The sequence below is a fragment of the Populus trichocarpa genome, chromosome 10 (assembly GCF_000002775.5).
Source record: "Populus trichocarpa isolate Nisqually-1 chromosome 10, P.trichocarpa_v4.1, whole genome shotgun sequence".
Classification (NCBI taxonomy): domain Eukaryota; kingdom Viridiplantae; phylum Streptophyta; class Magnoliopsida; order Malpighiales; family Salicaceae; genus Populus; species Populus trichocarpa.
The window spans coordinates 10,762,078-10,782,186 of NC_037294.2; the positions used below are offsets into that span (position 1 = coordinate 10,762,078).

At 33.8% G+C, this 20,109-nt stretch overlaps 1 protein-coding gene and 1 long non-coding RNA gene across 3 annotated transcripts in view; one reads left to right on the forward strand and one right to left on the reverse strand.

Moving 5' to 3' along the window:
- The window catches only part of LOC127905886 (uncharacterized), a 96,575-nt gene extending 77,972 nt beyond the window's left edge, over positions 1-18,603 (reverse strand). Inside the window, exon 1 of the long non-coding RNA XR_008060377.1 lies at positions 18,457-18,603. This is a non-coding gene — a long non-coding RNA (uncharacterized LOC127905886). The remainder of the gene's footprint in view (positions 1-18,456) is intronic.
- On the forward strand, positions 915-19,086 carry LOC18102505 (3-ketoacyl-CoA synthase 11). Of its 2 annotated transcripts, none has more exons than XM_052456603.1 (2): positions 915-1,704; positions 18,178-19,086. In XM_052456603.1, exons 1-2 carry the CDS (start codon positions 931-933, stop codon positions 18,961-18,963), a joined length of 1,560 nt encoding a protein of 519 aa, XP_052312563.1. In that variant the 5' UTR covers positions 915-930; the 3' UTR covers positions 18,964-19,086. The 2 variants fall into 2 exon arrangements, with proteins under 2 accessions (XP_052312563.1, XP_006378377.1); XM_006378315.3 differs by lacking the exon at positions 915-1,704 and adding an exon at positions 17,070-17,925.
- The last annotated feature ends 1,023 nt before the right edge of the window (positions 19,087-20,109 follow it).

The window sequence follows — 20,109 nt, forward strand, 5'->3', positions numbered from 1 at the left end:
AAAAATAATTTTGAAAAAAAAAACGATAAGCAAAGCGAGAGAAGAGAGAGCATATCATGAAATTTTTGCTATAAAAATAATAATAGCAAAGGCTAAAAGTTTTGTATGCTTAAAGGAAAAGTGGACGATGGACGACGTGGTTTTGTCCCACAGGTTGAAAAAAGGCTTGTGATGAAATCGTTTCAGCCTAGCTTAAGTTTAATTTCCCATTCTTCTGCTTGTCGTGCATCTTTTATTCCCCGATCTAAACTCAACAGAACACTCATTACCCAAAAAAAAAACATACCCCTCCCCTGTCCCTTTCACTCGAAGGGTTAGTACGAGTTTCTTCACAGATTGTTGAAAATATGAAGGATAATTGTTTTGTGACGACTGATTGCGTCATCATTAAAATAGGTAGATTTAAAATGTGTTAATGATTTTTTAAAAGTATTTTTTATTTAAAAATATATTAAAATTATATATTTTTTTTAAATTTATTTTTAATATCAATATATTAAAACCCTTTAAAAACATAAAATTATTTTAATTTAAAATAAAAATAATTAATTTTAAAAAAAAACACGGCAACCTGCAATAGTTAACACTCCTATAATCTCGTGGACATGTTGAGTGTTTTTTTTTTGGACTATTAACTCGGTCGAGTTTGAACCGGATCGGATAACCTGAATTATTAAAATCCTATCATATATAGTTAAATGAGTTTTATCGGTCAAAATCTTGGTTAATTCAACTAGTAACCTGAACCGATTTTGAATTTTGAATTTCCTACATTAATCTATCCGGTTGGCAAAGTTTTATAACTATGTAAAAAAAATAAAAAAAAATGCAGTACGAGCACTCCACTCGTATATAAAAGACACCGAAGGTTTGAACTTTGATCACTGAATTGAGGTGTTGCCAATTGAACTTCATTGGTACTTGTAGAATATGGCAGATGAGAAGAAACAAAACCTGGAAAACAAACCTGTGTTGTCTCCACCTCTACCCGAGAGGAAGAAAAACACCTTACCAAACTTCCTTTTATCTGTTCAGCTCAAATATGTGAAACTTGGTTACCACTACTTGGTTTCCAATGCCATGTACCTCATGCTCATGCCAGTACTTTGCGTGATTTTTGCTCATCTTTCAACATTCACAGTTGATGAGCTTTGGAATCAACTCAAATTCAATTTTGTGACAGTAGTTCTTTCCTCAACCTCAATTGTTTTTACTGCTACACTCTACTTCATGAGCCGTCCAAGAAAAGTTTACTTGGTGGATTTTTCATGTTACAAGCCCGGACCAGCTCATAAAGCATCTAGAGAACTCTTCATGCAGTTATCTGCACAGTCCGCGGTTTTCACAGAGCAAAGCTTAGCTTTTCAAAAGAAAATCCTAGAGAAATCAGGCTATGGTGAAATGACCTACGCTCCAAAAGGCTTGATGCGTGTCCCGCCAGACCAGTCCATGGCTGAATCCTGGAGGGAATCAGAGATGGTGATGTTCGGAGCAATTGATGATCTCTTGGCCAAAACAATGGTGAAGCCTAGAGACATAGGAATACTTGTGGTGAATAGCAGTTTGTTCAATCCCACGCCGTCTCTCTCAGCTAGAGTTGTGAATCACTACAAGCTTAGAGGGAACATTTTGAGCTATTATCTTGGTGGTATGGGCTGCAGTGCAGGACTTATTTCTATTGATCTTGCCAAAGACCTTTTACAGGTTTGTTACTTCAAATGGCAAACTTTTACGGTTTTTAAGGTCTGGTGGCTGGACCGGTCCGGGTTTAACAAAAGACCGGCTGTGGCAACAGCCCGGCCAAACCCGGGCGACCCAGGCGAACCCGGACGAGACCCAGGCGAACCCGGACATTTTTTCCCTTCAAATGTGGGATTTGAAACACATTAGTATATATACTCTATGTTCCCAAGAAAAAAGTCATGTTTTTTCAATGTGGGATAAAAAACCTTTTGGTTTAAATACTTCAACTTAAAAGGATAACATAGTATTTTTTTTCAATGTGGGGTTTGAAGCCCTTTCATATATATATATACACTATGTTCCCATGAAAAAAACCATGTCTTTTCAATGTAGGATAAAAAACATTTTGGTTTAAATACTTCAACTTAAAAGGATAACATATTATCTTTTCAATGTGGGTTTGAAGCCCTTTCATATATATATACACTATGTTCCCATGAAAAAAACCATGTCTTTTCAATGTGGGATAAAAAACCTTTTGGTTTAAATACTTCAACTTAAAAGGATAACATAGTATCTTTTCAATGTGGGGTTTGAAGCCCTTTCATATATATACACTATGTTCCCATGAAAAAAACCATGTTTTTTCAATGTGGGATAAAAAACCTTTTGGTTTAAATACTTCAACTTAAAAGGATAACATAGTATCTTTTCAATGTGGGGTTTGAAGCCCTTTCATATATATACACTATGTTCCCATGAAAAAAACCATGTTTTTTCAATGTGGGATAAAAAACCTTTTGGTTTAAATACTTCAACTTAAAAGGATAACATAGTATCTTTTCAATGTGGGATTTGAAGCCCTTTAATATATATACTCCATGTTTCCATGAAAAAAGTTATGTTTTTTCAATGTGGGATTTGAAACCCATTAGTATATATACTCTATGTTTCCAAGGAAAAAGTTATGTTTTTTCAATGTGGGATAAAAAACTTTTTTAGTTTAAATACTTTAACTTAAAAGTTTAACATAATATCTTTTTAATATGGGATAAAAAACTTTTTAAAATATTCTTTTAAACTTCATAATATGTATAATCTATATTTACATGGATTTTTTCATATGAAATATTAAAACTTTATTTTTTTTTAATTTTTCCGGGTTAATCCAGGTTGACCCGAGTTGACCCGGGTTGACCCCTGAAACCCGGGACCCGGCCCCTTGGCCGGGTCAACCCCCGGGCCGGGTTTAATAACTATGTTAAAAATACGATATATTAAAGATTACTCAAGCGTGTGTATAAATGCACATGCTATCTGGAGAGTGAATTTAAATTTAAAAGTATTTAGCATATCATTTATGAATATCTCATTATGGGCCTTAGACAGCATGAGTCTACCTTAAAAGATTCAAGTACTATCTAAACCTAATTATTATGGGCTTTAAACAGCATGAGCCCATCTTAAACTATAAAGAGGGCATTTGGGGAAGGAAAGCAACAAGCCTCGTAAAACAAAATAGAGGTTAGATACAAGAAAATAGATTTTTCAATATTAGAGCTCAAAGGGATCGTTCAACCACATAGGCATTTGTAAATTAAATTAATGTCGATAGTCTATGGATACAAATGCACAACATCAAGATTACCTAAGTGTTATAAAACATTAATTTATAAATCATTAGCAACCGCCCATTAAGCTAGTGAAATGAAATTTAAATCATTAATTTTAAAAAAATAATGATTTTAGATTTTCTAATATGATTGTGTTACTCTTAAATATAAGGAGAGCCCGATCCTTGACAAAGAATGATATATTCACTCATGGACATTTGAAAAAAACAAAAAAGCTATCTTTCTCGTATTGGTTTAGGTGGTAAACCAGTTTATTTTTTACCTCATATTTTTAGGTTTGAATTCAAGAAAAAATTACAATATTTTTATAACATGATTTTATATATCTTTTGTGAATATTATAAAGTAATTTACTTTAAATAATTATAATATTTTCATTCAAACCTAGCTTTTGGTCCATAATATATCATCGAAACTTCAAATATCTAGCTTCGAACCAATTGATAAAACAGCAAAATACCACTTAAAATTAAATATACTATATAGAATGCTTTTGGGATTAATTTACTTGTAACCGAACTCCAAAACTCAAATTTTTATTTTGTACGATTGTCTTCATGTATAAGAAAATTAAGTCATTTTAATAGTAAAAACCTTTAAGTACCCAACCACACTAGTACAAATGAATTATTGGTGCCCACGCACAATATTTTTTAAAAATGATTTCTGATGGGGTTCAAATATTTCATCATGAGATTGTGGGTCAAGGATTATATATTAGATAATTGATCAATTTTCTAGCTATGGTTATCTGATTAATTTTTTCTAATCAAAATGGCTTGTGGCTAATATTTAATCCCTGTAAAAGATTTTTTTTGATGAATTTGAAGACTTCTAAAACTTAAGTAAGTATAGTTGGATATAAAGTAAAATTATATTTTAGAAAAGAATTCCAATAATAAATATCTAATAGGGAGTCCGGAAAAAATTGAAACTTCTCTTGAAGGATTTTCATGGTCTTTTTTATAGCACATATGACTTGTCTCTTTTTGAATGGAAGGTGTCAAAGTAAAAGTAAAATATTTTTGACTCGTTAGGGAGTAAAATATCTTTGACTCATGGTCTAATAATAGAATCTAAGATTCTAAGCGTAAAAAAAGAGCATGGGTTCAACGCTTGGTTGAATCTAAAAATAATAAATCTGGTAGCTCGCCGGACCTATATATATCTGAGCTCAACACTTAACTAAGTTAAAAATATTGATTTATCACCTTATCTTTAGTCATTTTTTAGAAAAGACAATTAAGATAAAAATAAAATACGCTCGTGAAAAATAACACTTCTTGAAAAAAATCCATTTAACTCTTCTAGAGAAGACATTACATGCATTAATATATACTAGATATTTGGCCCGCATTTACAGTAGTTTAGATTTTTTTTTCTCAATAAAAAAATTTATAGACTTTTTCAACATGTTTTTTATTTTAAAAAAATTCTAAGTGAAAATCAAAATATTTATACATATATGCAATCAAATAAATTGAGAACTGTGTATATTAATAAGTGAAAAAAAAAACAACCATAAACGATGACTAAATATAAAAACTGGAAAAATTGAAAGACATGTATAGATCAAAATATTTAATTTTGCAAGATGTGACATTTAGGCGGTTGTGTTTGCTAAATATATTAATTAAAATAATTTTTTTATCCAATCAAACGATAATAAAAATAAACACACATATTAAATTGATTGAATAAAATAAAAGAAAAAAAATAATATGTAAAGTTGTACATATTATAAATATTATTTGAAAATAAATTTCTTTTTATTTTCAAAAATAAATTTCATCTATACAAAAGATTAAAAAAATATAGATTAATCATAAAAACCTCATCAAGAATTAAATGTATAACTAAAAAATAATTATCATTTCAAATAGGCTTTCCAAATAACATAAAAGAGAGAAGAGATATTAATCTAAATAAAATTAAAAATAAAAATAAAATTAAGATTAATATTAATATTAATTTTAAAAAATAAAAAAAAAAAAATATATTTTTTCTTTAACAAAAAAAAAGAGTAAATAGTGTCGTCCACATTAAAACTTGTGGGGTGAACCCAGACCATGAACTCAACCGGTTTTTTCCCCTTAAATTTATGGCAAACCTAAAACAAAGTGAACAATATTGTCCATGGTAAAACATAAGGGGATGAACATTGCGGCTGCACAGTATTTACCTCACACATTTTCCCCTTAAATTTATAGAAAAACCTTAAAAAAGAAAACAATGACTAGTGTCGTCCACAGTAAAACGCGAGGGGGTGAACAGTGTGTCTGTATAATGTTCACAACACACGCTTTAGTTTATTTAAGGTGAACCCGAATTATGAATTCAATCGGGTTTAATATTTACCCCCCTCAAATTTATACCAAACCTAAAAAAAATAAACAATGTCGTCTATAGATGAGGGGGCGAACAATGCGACTGTACACCCCACATGCTTTATATATATATGAAAAATGGGAAAAACACTATGGACTTGCATATTATTTTTCCCACGCAGTTTAGATTATACTAAATAGATTGCCTGCACGTTGCTGCAGGTTACTTTTAGAAACATGCGCTGCTTTTAATTATGAGACAATTGAAAAAAAAAGTGTTTTCTAAGCATGCAACCAAGAGCAGATAACATTAAAAATGTATATGATTTACTTTCAAGCAATGAATAAGTAGCATGCAAAAAACTTGCATAAACTGTCTCGAATTTCATATAAAAATCAAATTGTAAAATATAAAGAGAAATCAATCTAACATAGACATTGTTTGAACAACTCAAAACAAAAGGTGGCATGATATATATATATCGAAAAACTTATGCACGACTCTAATTAAACAACCTAATAAACATTGTGTAAATTAATGACAAAAAAAATCATAAACAATAAATAAAAAAAAGATGACTTGAGAAACCCAAGCGAAAAATAAAGATAAAGATATCTCACATCACAACACAGGTAATTTACTTGGTCATGTTTAATAAATTTCTCTATCAAAATAAGTTTGTAATAGAAAAACAAATAAAATTTGTAATAGAAACCGACACACATAAAATTTATTGAACAATATATATATAAAAAGAATATTGCAAAGCTACATATATTAAAAATCTTATAAAAAATCAATATTAAAAATAATCTATATAAAATTAAGAAAAAACCAAAGATGAATCATACTCACCTCTCTAAAAACGAAATACACCCAATATCATTTAAAAATAATCACAATCTAATTAAAACATAAACCAAAAATTTATTTGGAAAAGTATGCACAAATGATGCATTATTTAAAAAAAACAAAAAAAAAGTATATATGTATATATAAAAGAACTAGGCCAGAAGCTTGTAGGTCTAGTAAGCTAGGCCCGACGCCTAGCCTAATGAACCAACAGCCTGCACTTGGGCCTGCAATGTCAGGCCTAAACACATGCCCTTTTTTAAAGTTTAATGGGGTGGACAACGCGTCGTTCGCCCCAAATATTTCAAAAAAATAATGCGTCGCTTACTCCATCTTAGAATACGGCCTTTGTGATGGCTGGAAGAACAAGGTCTGTCGTTTTTTCACCCAAAAATCTCATTTTCAACCTATTTTTTACCCAAAACACATAGAAATAGGGGTGATTATTTTCAGTTCGGTTCGATTTTTATCAAAAAAAGTAACCAAACCGGTTTTTTGAAATACCAAAACCGGTTCAAACCGACCGATTTCAATTCGATTCGGTTATTTTAGAACAAAAACCGGTTCAAACTGACCCGTTTCAGTTTGGTTTGGCTCTGTTTTTTCTGATTTGGCTCGGTTTTTGGTTTGGGTTCGGCTCGGTTTTTCAGTTTTAGGCTTATAAAACCAAACCGAACCAGTTGGTTTTTTAAAAATTCTAATTAGTTTTTTTTCACGGTTCGGTTTTTTTGGTTTTTTTGCTCATTCCTACCTAGAAAACACCATAGAGACCTTGTTAAACCAATCTATTGCAACAAAAAAGCCAAAAAACCACCACAAAATCCACTCGAAACAAAAATTCTTCCCGAGCTCAGATTTGTTGTTTTAGGTGCTTTAAAGGTAAAAACAAATACATAAACGTAACCCCCTCATCATATGAAATCTTTTGACACAAAAATCAACCATTTTAGTTATCAGAATCTTCCCCAATAGCTACTTTCTCTCTCTAGACCGGAATCCGAGGACTCCCTCTCTCTCCTCTCAACAAAAAAAGACTGAAAAAAGAGGAAAATGAAGTTAGGTATCAAAGTGTATTATTTTGAAATATAAGGTACCAATCACTTTATACCAAAAAAATATTGGGGATTAAAATGAATGTTTCAATGAAACTTTCAACCCTCTCCCAATGCTACCCGAGATTTTCACTTTAGTCCCTTAGCTTTCAATTCAATCCTCCTTCCTATAAAAATACAATCGAAGGCTAATTTAGGCTCCAAAAATCCAAATCACGCAAAATAAAAGTTCAGAGATTAAAGTGAAAATTTTCAAAAATTACATTGTTCTAATCCACAGCAGGTTATGAAATAGTGCACAGTGTTTTAGCTAATGTAAAAAGCTAATGCCTTTTAGTTTTGTACTAGTTAGGTGGCCCGCTCTACGTTGCGAGCCAACATTTTTTTGGCATAAAAAATATATAAAAAAATAAGACCCAAGAGCCTTGGGTCTAACTGCAGCGTTAGACCCAAGAGAATTGGATTTGGGTCTGGTTGCACCGTCAAACCCAAGAGCTTTGGGTGCAGGACTGGCAAGAGCCTTGAGTCTGGCTACAACCCCGGACCCATGAGTAATTTTTATAATATTAATTATAATACCAATAGTAATATTTATAATACAAATAATAAATTTTTAATATTAATAATAATATTAAACTTGTTTGGCCCAAGTTCTTATAGTTTTTAATCCCTTTAAATCAAATTTATGGTTTTTCTTTAATCTTAAACGCCAGACCCAGGAGCCTTGGATCCGGATGCTAGACCCAAAAGCTGCGGGCCCGAACACCAGATCCAAGAGCCATGGGTCGATCTGCAAGGCCAGGCCCAAGAACCTTGGGCAGGTTGCAACGCCGAACCCAAGAGCCTGAACAACTTGGGCTTGACGCGCCTTTTCAGCCCCAAGTTAATTAGGTCTAGAAGGGGATGTCAAACTCAAGTTAATAATGAAAATAATAATAATAATTTATTTTACCCTTCAAATCAAATTTATGTTTTTTTTATAATAATAATATATTTTTTAAAATTTAATAATATTAATGAATATAATAATATTTGTAATATTAATAATAATATTAAACTTGTTTGACCCAAATTTTTATAGTTTTTAATCTCTTCAAATAAAATTTATGGTTTTTCTTTGATAGTAATAATATTTTTTTCCAAATTTATTAATGATAATACTCATTTCTGGACCCTATGTTTGCTGGAAGATTGACAAAAGCAAATGAAAGAAATATTTTTTCGAAACCCTGTTTGAGCTGTTTTCTGCTCTCTTTATCCTTCCCCTTTGCTGCCAAAATCATCAGGTTTTCTTAGATTGATCAGAAGTCTTCATAATGCCAAATTCATTCCTTTTTTATCTGGTCTTTAAAGTTGAAAAAATCCCTCAGAATTTGCATAAAAAAATGGTTCTGTTGTTGTCGCAATTTTTTGTTCCAACTTAGGCTCTGATTCTGACTCGGTTTCGTACGATATCTGACCATCCTAGGTATATTCTGTCACTCATGATATGTTAAAAAATTGGCGTACACCTTTATTAGGTCCTAGGGATCATTGTTCTTAGGGAAAATTCTCAGTCAGATTCGGATGCTCAGCATCGTCAGATCAAGAACCTTTTTGACCAACTAGATTACTAGCAGATTCTGTTCTCTAAAATGATTTTATCTCACTTCAACTCCTTCATCAAATTTGTAGTCCGGGACACGTAGATGAATTTGAGCTTTTGAATTGTTTGATTCCGATATCAGAAACTCAAGATATTCCTGTTTGAAATCTAGCGTGAAAACATAGAATCTTGTCGCGAGAAGGTTTCCAGCCGAGTTTGGTTGCAATTCTGTTATTCAAAACGAATTTATCTCACTTTGAATCCTTCATTTAAGTTGTAGTCCGGGACACGTAGATGAATTTGGGCTTTTTGAATTGCTTGATTTCAATAACAAAAGCTCAAGATATTCCCATTTGAATATCTAGTGTTGAAAGCAGGGATTCCTGACCGCGAGAAGGATTTTTGCCCAAGTTCACAGGACTGATTCGAAGGATTTTTTTTAACCAAGGACTGAATCAAAATGTGCTAAATTGAGGGATTGAATTGAAGAAGGACATTGAAAGCTGGAGAGGGGGGCTGGATCATCATAAATGACAGGATTTTTACCACACCGAATAAGGAAAATAGGACTTTGCAGCTGCACCCTCCATCTAATTTCTTTCCTTTTTTTTTCTCTGCTGTTTTCCTTTCTCATCACGCCTGATTTTTGGAGCTGAAGACCACGTTTTTGTTGCCTCATTTCAAAGGGAGCAGCTAGCCCTATGGAAGGAAAGAAAAGAGCCACACCATCCTCTAACTAGGAAAGAAATCACTGCTGATCACAAAATCAGAATCAAACATTCTGGTTTCCTATTTCTGCTCACCCGAGAATACACCCTAGAGTTAATGTAATATTTGTTTCCTAAATAAAGCTGTGTATAGGCTATATAGAAGCCTCGGCTGCTGACCTAAAGGTGGGGGGGAAACGCAGAAAAGAGAGAGCATAAAAAGGAGACAAAAAACGGAAAAAAAAATAGCAGCAAAGAGAGAGCAGAAAAGAGAGGAGAGGATAGAGAAAACACGGCAAAAGAAAGAGAAGGAAAACGCAAGAGAGGCAGGCGACGGGGAAACCAGTCATTTACCAGCACATAGCTGAAATATTTTGTCCGTTTCAGCATCTCTATTTTCGTCTGTCATTTACCAGCAGCCAAGGAGGCACGCGTGAGCTGTGTCTTTCGGCCTTGGGTTTTATTTTCTGCAAACAGGAGCTGCAGTTTGAAGGAACACGCAAGAGAGGCAGGCGACGGTATTCAAGGAAGAACGCGTGAGCTGTGATTTTTTTGGTCCCTGGTTTCATTTTCTGCAAACAGGAGCGGCATGTATAAGCCCCAATCTCTCCTCCTTTGTTATTTTTATACTAAGCATTCGGTTGTAAAGCTTTTCTTCCTTCTGAAATAATTGGTTTCTGTTTAGAAAAACCAACGCTTGCCTCTTATTTTTTTCATGATTTTTGAGTTCAGTTGCTACCCATGTAAAAAAGGTTTTTTCTTTCATGTTTAGGAACTTTTACATTTAGGGACTTTCCTTTTGTTTTCCTTACACCCGTTGGAGAAGAAATCAGCCGGTCTTTGTTTTTTTTTTAGTGATTTCTCCCAGTTTTTTTTTTTGTTTTTATTCTGGCTATCTGCGCATTAAGTTGGCTTTGAAATTTTTATTATTATTGCTTTAAGCTTATTATAAATCTTAGAATATATATGTAACATCCCCCATTTCTGGGATAAAACAACAATCTCATGTCAATAGAAAAACATAGTACTTAAAAAAAAAAATTCTTTTTTTTTTGTATATACATATTCATGGTCTTCGTATTAACATCTACCGGAATTTCGACGGAGTCCCCCCTATACCGGAAGGTCCCAAATTACCGATATGTAACTTGTTTACACTTCTAACAGTTCGCATCTCATAACTTAATTCCCGACCCAATCATCCTGGGTTTCAATTCCACAATTATACTCACACCTATCAACTATAATATTTATGATATGCATTATATAACAAAAATATCATTATGGATGGATAATTTAAATAAATATAAATACATAGACATGAAATATAGTTATATAAACTACAGCGTTAAATTCATCCAATCAAGTTTAAATATTTATTATACAAATTAAGTTATACAAACATTTTCATGTTTACAAAATACAAGGGTATACTCCCTAGAACCTAGATTTCAAGAAGGGAACATAAGCTAAGATCTACTCCTGTCGTGCATGCGATGATCCTGAAACAAAATACATATTATTGCAAGGTGAATATCACAATAAATATAACAATATGAATATCTAATAATTTCAACAGGGTAACATGCATTCATATTTCATTTACTTCTCCCTTCTAGTTTTTTTTTTTATTAAAATCTCTTCCTTATTCAAACTATTAATAACCGTTCCCTCTGCCACTATCAACCTTCATTCCAAACCTTATAAGATCAACGTGATTACTTTTGCAATTTCACTGGTATCGTCATCACCACCCCATAGGAGTCGATATAAGGCGATCCCTTTACTCGGGATCCTAACATACACTAAATGTATGCTGGCCAATACATGGTGATCCCCTTACCCGGGATCCTAACATACACTGAATGTATGTTAGCCAATACGTGGAGATCCCCTTACCCGGGATCCTAACATACACTAAATGTATGCTAGTCCATTCGTGACGATCCCCTTACCCGGGATCATAACATACACTCAATGTATGCTAGACAATACATCGTGATCCCCTTACCCGGGATCCTAGCATACACTCAATGTATGCTAGTTTATGCCTCAAATCACACTTCTCATATTTCCTTTGTCAGTGATAATTTCATCACTTGGCAATTCACATAACAACTTTTCACCTTGAATACACATACATTCAGTAATTCACATTTCACATCAAAAAATATATTAAATCATGGAATTTAACTAGAAAGCATAGGTGTGAATCACCTACCTGCAATAGAAGTTCTACTCGTGCTCCCCTGTTGCTGCTGTTGCACCACGTCTGTGGTCCCTCCTGCAAATCACAGGTTTATCTCATAAATTTTCCTCACTCAAGGATATGTTATATAATAACCATATCAACAACCAATAAGTCTTTCTTTCAGTCATTTCTTAGTACTTTATGTTTTTCTCATTTCACTCATTATTACTGTCGTTCTTTGTCCAATCCTAGTTATCATTCCTTTCTTTATATTTGGACTATCACTATCCAACTATTACTGTCCATTTTTGAACTGAAACTGTCTAACCTCTCCTTAGATTTTTAACTATATCTGGAGTTATAGAACTTCGATTCAAGCAAAATTTATGGCGTTGGAAAGGTAAGACATGAGGCTACAAGTTCTATGTTTTGAGAAGAACCGAGTTCTACCTCTAAGATAGTCAAAATCGCTCATTAACAAACACTTGGACTGTTACTGTCCAACTGTTACTGTCCATTTTTGAATTGTTACTGTCTGACCTCTCCTTAGATTTTTAACTATATCTGGAGTTATAGAACTCCGATTCAAGCAAACTTTGTGGCGTTGGAAAGGTAAGACATGAGGCTACAAGTTCTATGTTTTGAGAAGAACCCAGTTCTACCTCTAAGATAGTCAAAATCTCTCATTAACAAACACTTGAACTATTACTGTCTGACCTCTCCTCAGATTTTTAACTATATCTAGAGTTATAGAACTCCGATTCAAGCGAAATTTATGGTGTTGGAAAGGTAAGACATGAGGCTACAAGTTCTATGTTTTGAGAAGAACCCAGTTCTGCCTCTAAGATAGTCAAAATCGCTTATTAACAAACACTTGGATTGTTACTGTCCAACTGTTACTGTCCATTTTTGAACTGTTACTGTCTGACCTCTCCTCAGATTTTTAACTATATCTGGAGTTATAGAACTCCGATTCAAACTAAATTTATAGAGTTGGAAAGGTAAGACATGAGGCTACAAGTTCTATGTTTTGAGAAGGACCCAGTTCTGCCTCTAAGATAGTCAAAATCGCTCATTAACAAACACTTAGACTGTTACTGTCCATTTTTGAACTGTTACTGTCTGACCTCTCCTCGGATTTTTAACTATATCTGGAGTTATAGAACTCCGATTCAAGCGAAATTGGTGGCGTTGGAAAGGGAAGACATGAGGCTACAAGTTCTATGTTTTGAGAAGAACCCAGTTCTGCCTCTAAGATAGTCAAAATCGCTCATTAACAAACACTTGGACTGTTACTGTTCAACTGTTACTGTCCATTTTTGAACTGTTACTGTCTTATTTTTGAACCGTTATTGTCTAAACATTGAACTGTTACTGCCTAGACATTGAACTGTTACTGTCTTTTTTTTAAACCGTTACTGTCTAGACATTGAACTGTTACTGTCCAACTGTTACTGTCTAAACATCGAACTGTTACTGTCTTGTTTTTGAACTGTTACTGTCTGACCTCTCCTCAGATTTTTAACTATATCTGAAGTTATAGACTCCGATTCAAGTGAAATTTATGGCGTTGGAAAGGTAAGACATGAGGATATAAGTTCTATGTTTTGAGGAGAACCCAGTTCTGCCTCTAAGACAGTCAAAATTGTTCATCAATGAACCAGACCTACTACCCTATAGGGTCTGTCATGACCCAGTCTCGGTTGGTGACCCATAACTGGAGTTCTATGACTCCAAATTGAGCAAGACCAATTTCATTAGTTAGTAAACATCCAAAACTACAATTTCTATGAAGGAACTTGATCCTAATTCCTTCATTCTCCTACCCAAAATCTCTTTGAAGGTCAAGAGACGAAACTGTCCAGATTCATCAACCTTTCCATTTACACACAACACATGAAGTTCTTTACTTTAACAACTCTTACTTTTTCCTCAATTCAAGTCTAAGAACTCAATATATAAATTAACATCCAGGCTTCAATTCATAATCGACTTGAAATGACTCATAAGACCAGGTTTAGAATATCTTACCTGGTGCGAATCAAGGCTTCGATCCCTCCTTTTCTTTCTAATGACAGCCGACCCTCCCCTCTTCTCTTCTTGTTCAATTTTTTTCTTGTTAATCCCTTTCCCACCAGGGTTTATTTTACCTATAACCCTCAATCTGGGATGGGTTCTTGAAATTTTGGTGTTTCTCTCTTGATTTGTAAAAATAGATATAAAAACTCCCTCTTTTCTTTCTTTACGTAGCTGCAGATCTGTTTTTGGTGAGAATAGGAGTATTTATGCTCTATAATTATTCTTATTTGCATTTAGGCCCCATTTTCTTTAAGTGTATTCGTTCTTGCCCCCACTTCTTTTTAGTTTAGTTTATTTTCTTTAATTTAATCCAGCCTTGGTTTTTCTCGGGATTTACAATATATGACGGCTTTTAGCTTTTATTGCGATTTTTCTTTTGTGTTTAATTGCGTTGCTTGTGTTTTCGATAAAAAAATATAAAAAAATGTTTTTTGTGTGTTGCATACGGCCAATACCCTAACATATTTTAAACTTTTTTTTATATACAAAAAATATTGGAAGTTTTGAAAATGTGTTTTCGCATGGATTTCTTAAACACAACAAAAAAATTGTTTTCTTGCATTTCTGGATTTTACAACATGTTTTTAAAACTCCAAAGGGTATTGGCCAATATTCTAAAAAATATAAAAATCTTATTTTGGGGGGAATTTATCTATTATTCACCGCTAATGTTTGGATAAAGAAATCCTTAAAGGACGAATATCCAAAATATTATTGGGAATAATTTGTTATTATTCACTGTTAATATTTGGATAAAGAAACCCAGAGTGGTAAATATCCAAAATAATTTTCTAGAAATAATAAATCCGCACACATCCTTGAAAGAAGCCTTGATTATAATCGAGGACATTTCAATTTTTTTTTTACTCCACGGTTTACAAACCGTGAGAGTATAAAACACTAAGGAAAAAATAGGCATTTAAAGCACCCTAGATTTCTAAATTTTTTGTCCCTCCTCCTTGCGATTTACGAGTTGCAAACTCTTGAAATACCAAGGGAAAAATGAGTTTTTAAAGCACATGAAATCTCCTTGGATTTCTGTCTTAATAAATTTAGTTAGAAACTTAGAAAAACTGATGGGATTAGAAAACACCAACACCATAGCAATTATAAGACAAACTAAACACCAAGCAGCTTACCTTAGGTAGGGCGTACTAGGGGTGCTAATACCTTCCCTTTATGCAACCAGTCCCTTGCCTTAGAATCTCTGAAAGACCAGTTAGGTTTCCTAGTGACCATAATATTAGGTGGCGACTCCCTTATTCACAATAAAACAAAAGCCCCGAAATCAATCGAGGGTTCGCCACGACGTCGCGCTCCGCCGCGAGGGTGCGACAATAATAATAGTTATATTAAACTCGTCTGACCCAAGTTCTTATAGTTTTTAATCCCTTCAAATCCAATTTATGTTTTTCCTTTAATAGTATTAAGATTTTTTTTTCAAATTTATTAATGATAATAATAATAATTTTTAATTTTACCCATCAAATGAAATCTATGGTTGTTTTTCAATATTAATAATATTTTTTCAAATTTATTAATTATTATATTAATAATATTAATTATAATAATAATATTTTTAATAATAATAATATTAATATTAAATTTGTCTAACTCAAGTTTAAGTAGATTCAGCTGCAATGTCAGGCCCAATGGTATGACAGTCATGCCTAATCTCAGCGTCAGGTGTCTGATAGTCATACCATACCCCAACGCCTAGGGCTTGATAACCTTATCATGCCCTAGTAAAATCCGAACTGATCATTTTATTCTTAATTATTTTTTTAATACCAAATACATCTATAGAAAAGAACAATTCTACCCTCCATTACATGCTTAACAAGGTGTTTTTTTTAAGTAAGAACAAGTCCATCATTATATTATTACAGTCGAAGTAATCTGTATCTAGATAACTAGTAAGAGGGTCCAAAGTGATTATAATATATTGAATAATATAATATAATTTTAGGTAATATTTACACGAAACAGCTGAAATAGTCCCCCCTTACTGCTACCAGGACCGAGCCACAGCAGGACTGGACCATGCGGGTAGAATAAATAAGGATCGATTTCTTCGGCAAGCCTGTTGTCGGCAGTGAAGAACTACCAAAGTCTTTGAATGAATTGACAGTCCTAGGCATGTCCAAGAAACAAACTTACCAGGACGTATTTATTGAAAGAAAAGAAAACGTGGACGGTGGACGGTGGACGGTGGACGATGGACGATGGACGATGGACGACGTGGTTTTGTCCCACAGGTTAAAAAAAGGATTGTGATGAAATCGTTTCAGCCTAGCTTAAGTTTAATTTCCCATTCTTCTGCTTGCCGTGCATCTTTTATTCCCCGAGCTAAACTCAACAGAACACTCATTACCCAAAAAAAATAAACATACCCTTCCCCTGTCCCTTTCACTCGAAGGGTTAGTTCGAGTTTCTTCACATATTGTTGAAAATATGAAGGATAATTGTTTTGTGACGACTGATTGCGTCATCATTAAAATAGGTAGTTTTAAATTGTGTTAATGGTTTTTTTAAAGTATTTTTTATTTGAAAATATATTAAAATTATCTATTTTTTTAAATTTATTTTTAATATCAACATATTAAAACCATTTAAAAAACATAAAATAAATTTAATTCAAAATAAAAAAATTAATTTTTTAAAAAAGCACGGAAACCTGCAATAGTTAACACTCCTATAATCTCGTGGACATATTGAGTGCTTTTTTTTTGGGCTATTAACTCGGTCGAGTTTGAACCGGATAACCTGAATTATTAAAAACCTATCATAGCTAAATGAGTTTTAGCTGGTCAAAATTGGTAAATTCAACTAGCAACCTGAACCGATTCAAGCTTTGAATTTTGAATTTTGAATTTCCTACATTAATCTATCCGGTTGGCAAAGTTTTATAACTATGGTAAAAAATAAATAAAAAATGCAGTAAAAGGTACACCACTCGTATATAAATGACACCGAAGGTTTGGACTTTGATCACTGAATTGAGGTGTTGCCAATTGAACTTCATTGGTACTGGTAGAATATGGCAGATGAGAAGAAACAAAACCTGGAAAACAAATCTGTGTTGTCTCAACCTCTACCCGAGAGGAAGAAAAACAACTTACCAAACTTCTTTTTATCTGTTCAGCTCAAATATGTGAAACTTGGTTACCACTACTTGGTTTCCAATGCCACGTACCTCATGCTCATGCCAGTACTTTGCGTGATTTTTGCTCATCTTTCAACATTCACAGTTGATGAGCTTTGGAAGCAACTCAAATTCAATTTTGTGACAGTAGTTCTTTCCTCAACCTCAATTGTTTTTACTGCTACACTCTACTTCATGAGCCGTCCAAGACAAGTTTACTTGGTGGATTTTTCATGTTACAAGCCCGGACCAGCTCATATAGCATCTAGAGAACTCTTCATGCAGTTATCTGCAGCGTCCGAGATTTTCACAGAGCAAAGCTTAGCTTTTCAAAAGAAAATCCTAGAGAAATCAGGCTATGGTGAAATGACCTACGCTCCAATAGGCTTGATGCGTGTCCCGCCAGACCAGTCCATGGCTGAATCCTTGAGGGAAACAGAGATGGTGATGTTCGGAGCAATTGATGATCTCTTGGCCAAAACAAGGGTGAAGCCTAGAGACATAGGAATACTTGTGGTGAATAGCAGTTTGTTCAATCCCACGCCGTCTCTCTCAGCTAGAGTTGTGAATCACTACAAGCTTAGAGGGAACATTTTGAGCTATAATCTTGGTGGTATGGGCTGCAGTGCAGGACTTATTTCTATTGATCTTGCCAAAGACCTTTTACAGGTTTGTTACTTCAAATGGCAAACTTTTACGGTTTTTAAGGTGCCGCCTTTGGATTTAGCAATTTAATTTGAATGATTTGACGACGGTACGGTTGATATATAGCATGATTTGCACATATGTATGATATTCTTAAAATTAAGCATGAGTTTGTACATATTTCAAATCTACGTGTCAAAAGGTCTCGGGTTTAAATATTTCCTTTATATAATAAAAGTAATAATAATTACAAGGATTGACACTTCATTGTACCAGGTGCATCCCAACTCCTATGCCCTAGTGGTGAGCACCGAGAACATTTCTCGCAACTGGTATTTTGGCAATGACCGATCGATGCTTGTCACCAACTGCCTCTTCCGTATGGGAGCAGCCGCAGTCCTCCTATCCAACCGGACATTTGATCGCCGTCGCTCAAAGTATCAACTTATCCGTACTGTACGTACACATAAGGGTGCAGATGATAAGTCCTTCAACTGTGTCTTGCAACGAGAGGATCTTGACACCCAAAGAGTTGGTGTCTCTCTCTCAAAAGACCTAATGGCTATAGCTGGAGAAGCCCTTAAAACGAATATAACCACTCTGGGCCCATTAGTTCTTCCAGTCTCCGAGCAACTTCTATTCTTTGTAACCTTAGTTGCCAAAAAAATCTTCAAGATGAAGATAAAACCATATATTCCTGATTTCAAGTTGGCATTTGAGCACTTCTGCATCCACGCGGGAGGAAGAGGTGTGTTGGATGAGCTTGAGAAAAATCTTGAGCTCACTGAATGGCATATGGAGCCATCAAGAATGACTCTTTATAGGTTTGGAAATACCTCTAGCAGTTCTTTGTGGTATGAATTGGCGTACTCCGAGGCCAAGGGAAGGATCAAGAAGGGGGACAGAATTTGGCAAATAGGTTTTGGTTCAGGATTTAAGTGCAACAGTGCCGTGTGGCGTGCTATAAGAGCTATCGATCCGGCAAAAGAGAAGAATCCTTGGATGGATGAGATTGATGACTTTCCAGTTCGTGTGCCAAGAGTGGCACCACTTGTTTATTAAAAACAATATCATCTCGGAAAAAAGGTCACCGTCCATCGTTATTATTATTTCAATCGGCAATATTATATTGTTATCCGAATGCAGGAGTAATTATTAACATGAAATAAAAATGTTATTTTCACATCTCTTTTGGTGTCGAAATATAACATTATTGAAATTGGTGTTATAATGTAATGGTTCTAGCTATCTGTTTTCACGTTTCTTTGTGCAATCCTGTTGTAGCACTGATCGGGTCCGATGTTTATTTATTATCGTGTGGTCAAGTTGGTGTTTAGTGGGATTCTTGCCCTCTATTTTTATTCCAATATATATCGGTTTATAAAAAAATATATATATATTGTGCTGGCTAGCTAGTTGCTATCTCTAATATTTCTCACAACTCATTCATGAATGACATTCTCTCACAAAATTTTGTTCGATGAACTGTATTGGCTATATCTCTAATGTCAGGTTCAATTGAGGTATTGGCTCATAAAATAATTTGGATTATATTGAATCAATTCAAACTAATCAATTTAGTTAAAATGACATTTTTTAAAATAATTTTTTTAAAAATAATTCTTTAAATGAGTTTGGATTCAAGTCAAACCAACATTTTTACTAATTTAAAACCGGTTTGAGCAAAGCTGAAATTCATGAATTTTTTTAATCAAGGCATTTTAATTTACAATCAAAATGAAGGAAATTAATTACATTATTCACACAATTCCATCATATTAATTACATGCTACTAAACTGAGCGATAAAATACACATGCATACATTTTAGGAGTTGGGACGCTTTAACCATACAATATGTAGCCTATTGATAAGAGCTTGGATCAAGGGATTTGTTTTCCATGTGATCTCAGGTTTGAGTCTTGTGGTTGCTAATATTGATAGTCACTGGAGATTTACCTGGTCATTAACTTCAGAACTTGTGGGGATTAGTAGAGATGCGCGCAAGCTGACCCGAACACTCCATGTGAATAAAATAAAATAAAAAGAGATGGGACGCTTTGGATTGTTCTCCAATAAAAAAATTGGGTTAATGAAAAAATTAGCCAGAGAAAATAATTTAAATATTAGTGGTGATCGGAGAGAGATAAAAATTGGATGTGCTTTTGAGACAAAAATAAGGAAAGAGTCGGCTGGGAAGCTAAATCTT

Excerpts from the sequence above, each read along its gene's own strand:
- LOC18102505 (XM_052456603.1), top strand. The coding sequence starts at position 931 with ATGGCAGATGAGAAGAAACAAAACCTGGAAAACAAACCTGTGTTGTCT. Across the intron at positions 1,705-18,177 it reads TTGCCAAAGACCTTTTACAG|GTGCATCCCAACTCCTATGC; the intron begins GTTTGTTACTTC and ends TCATTGTACCAG.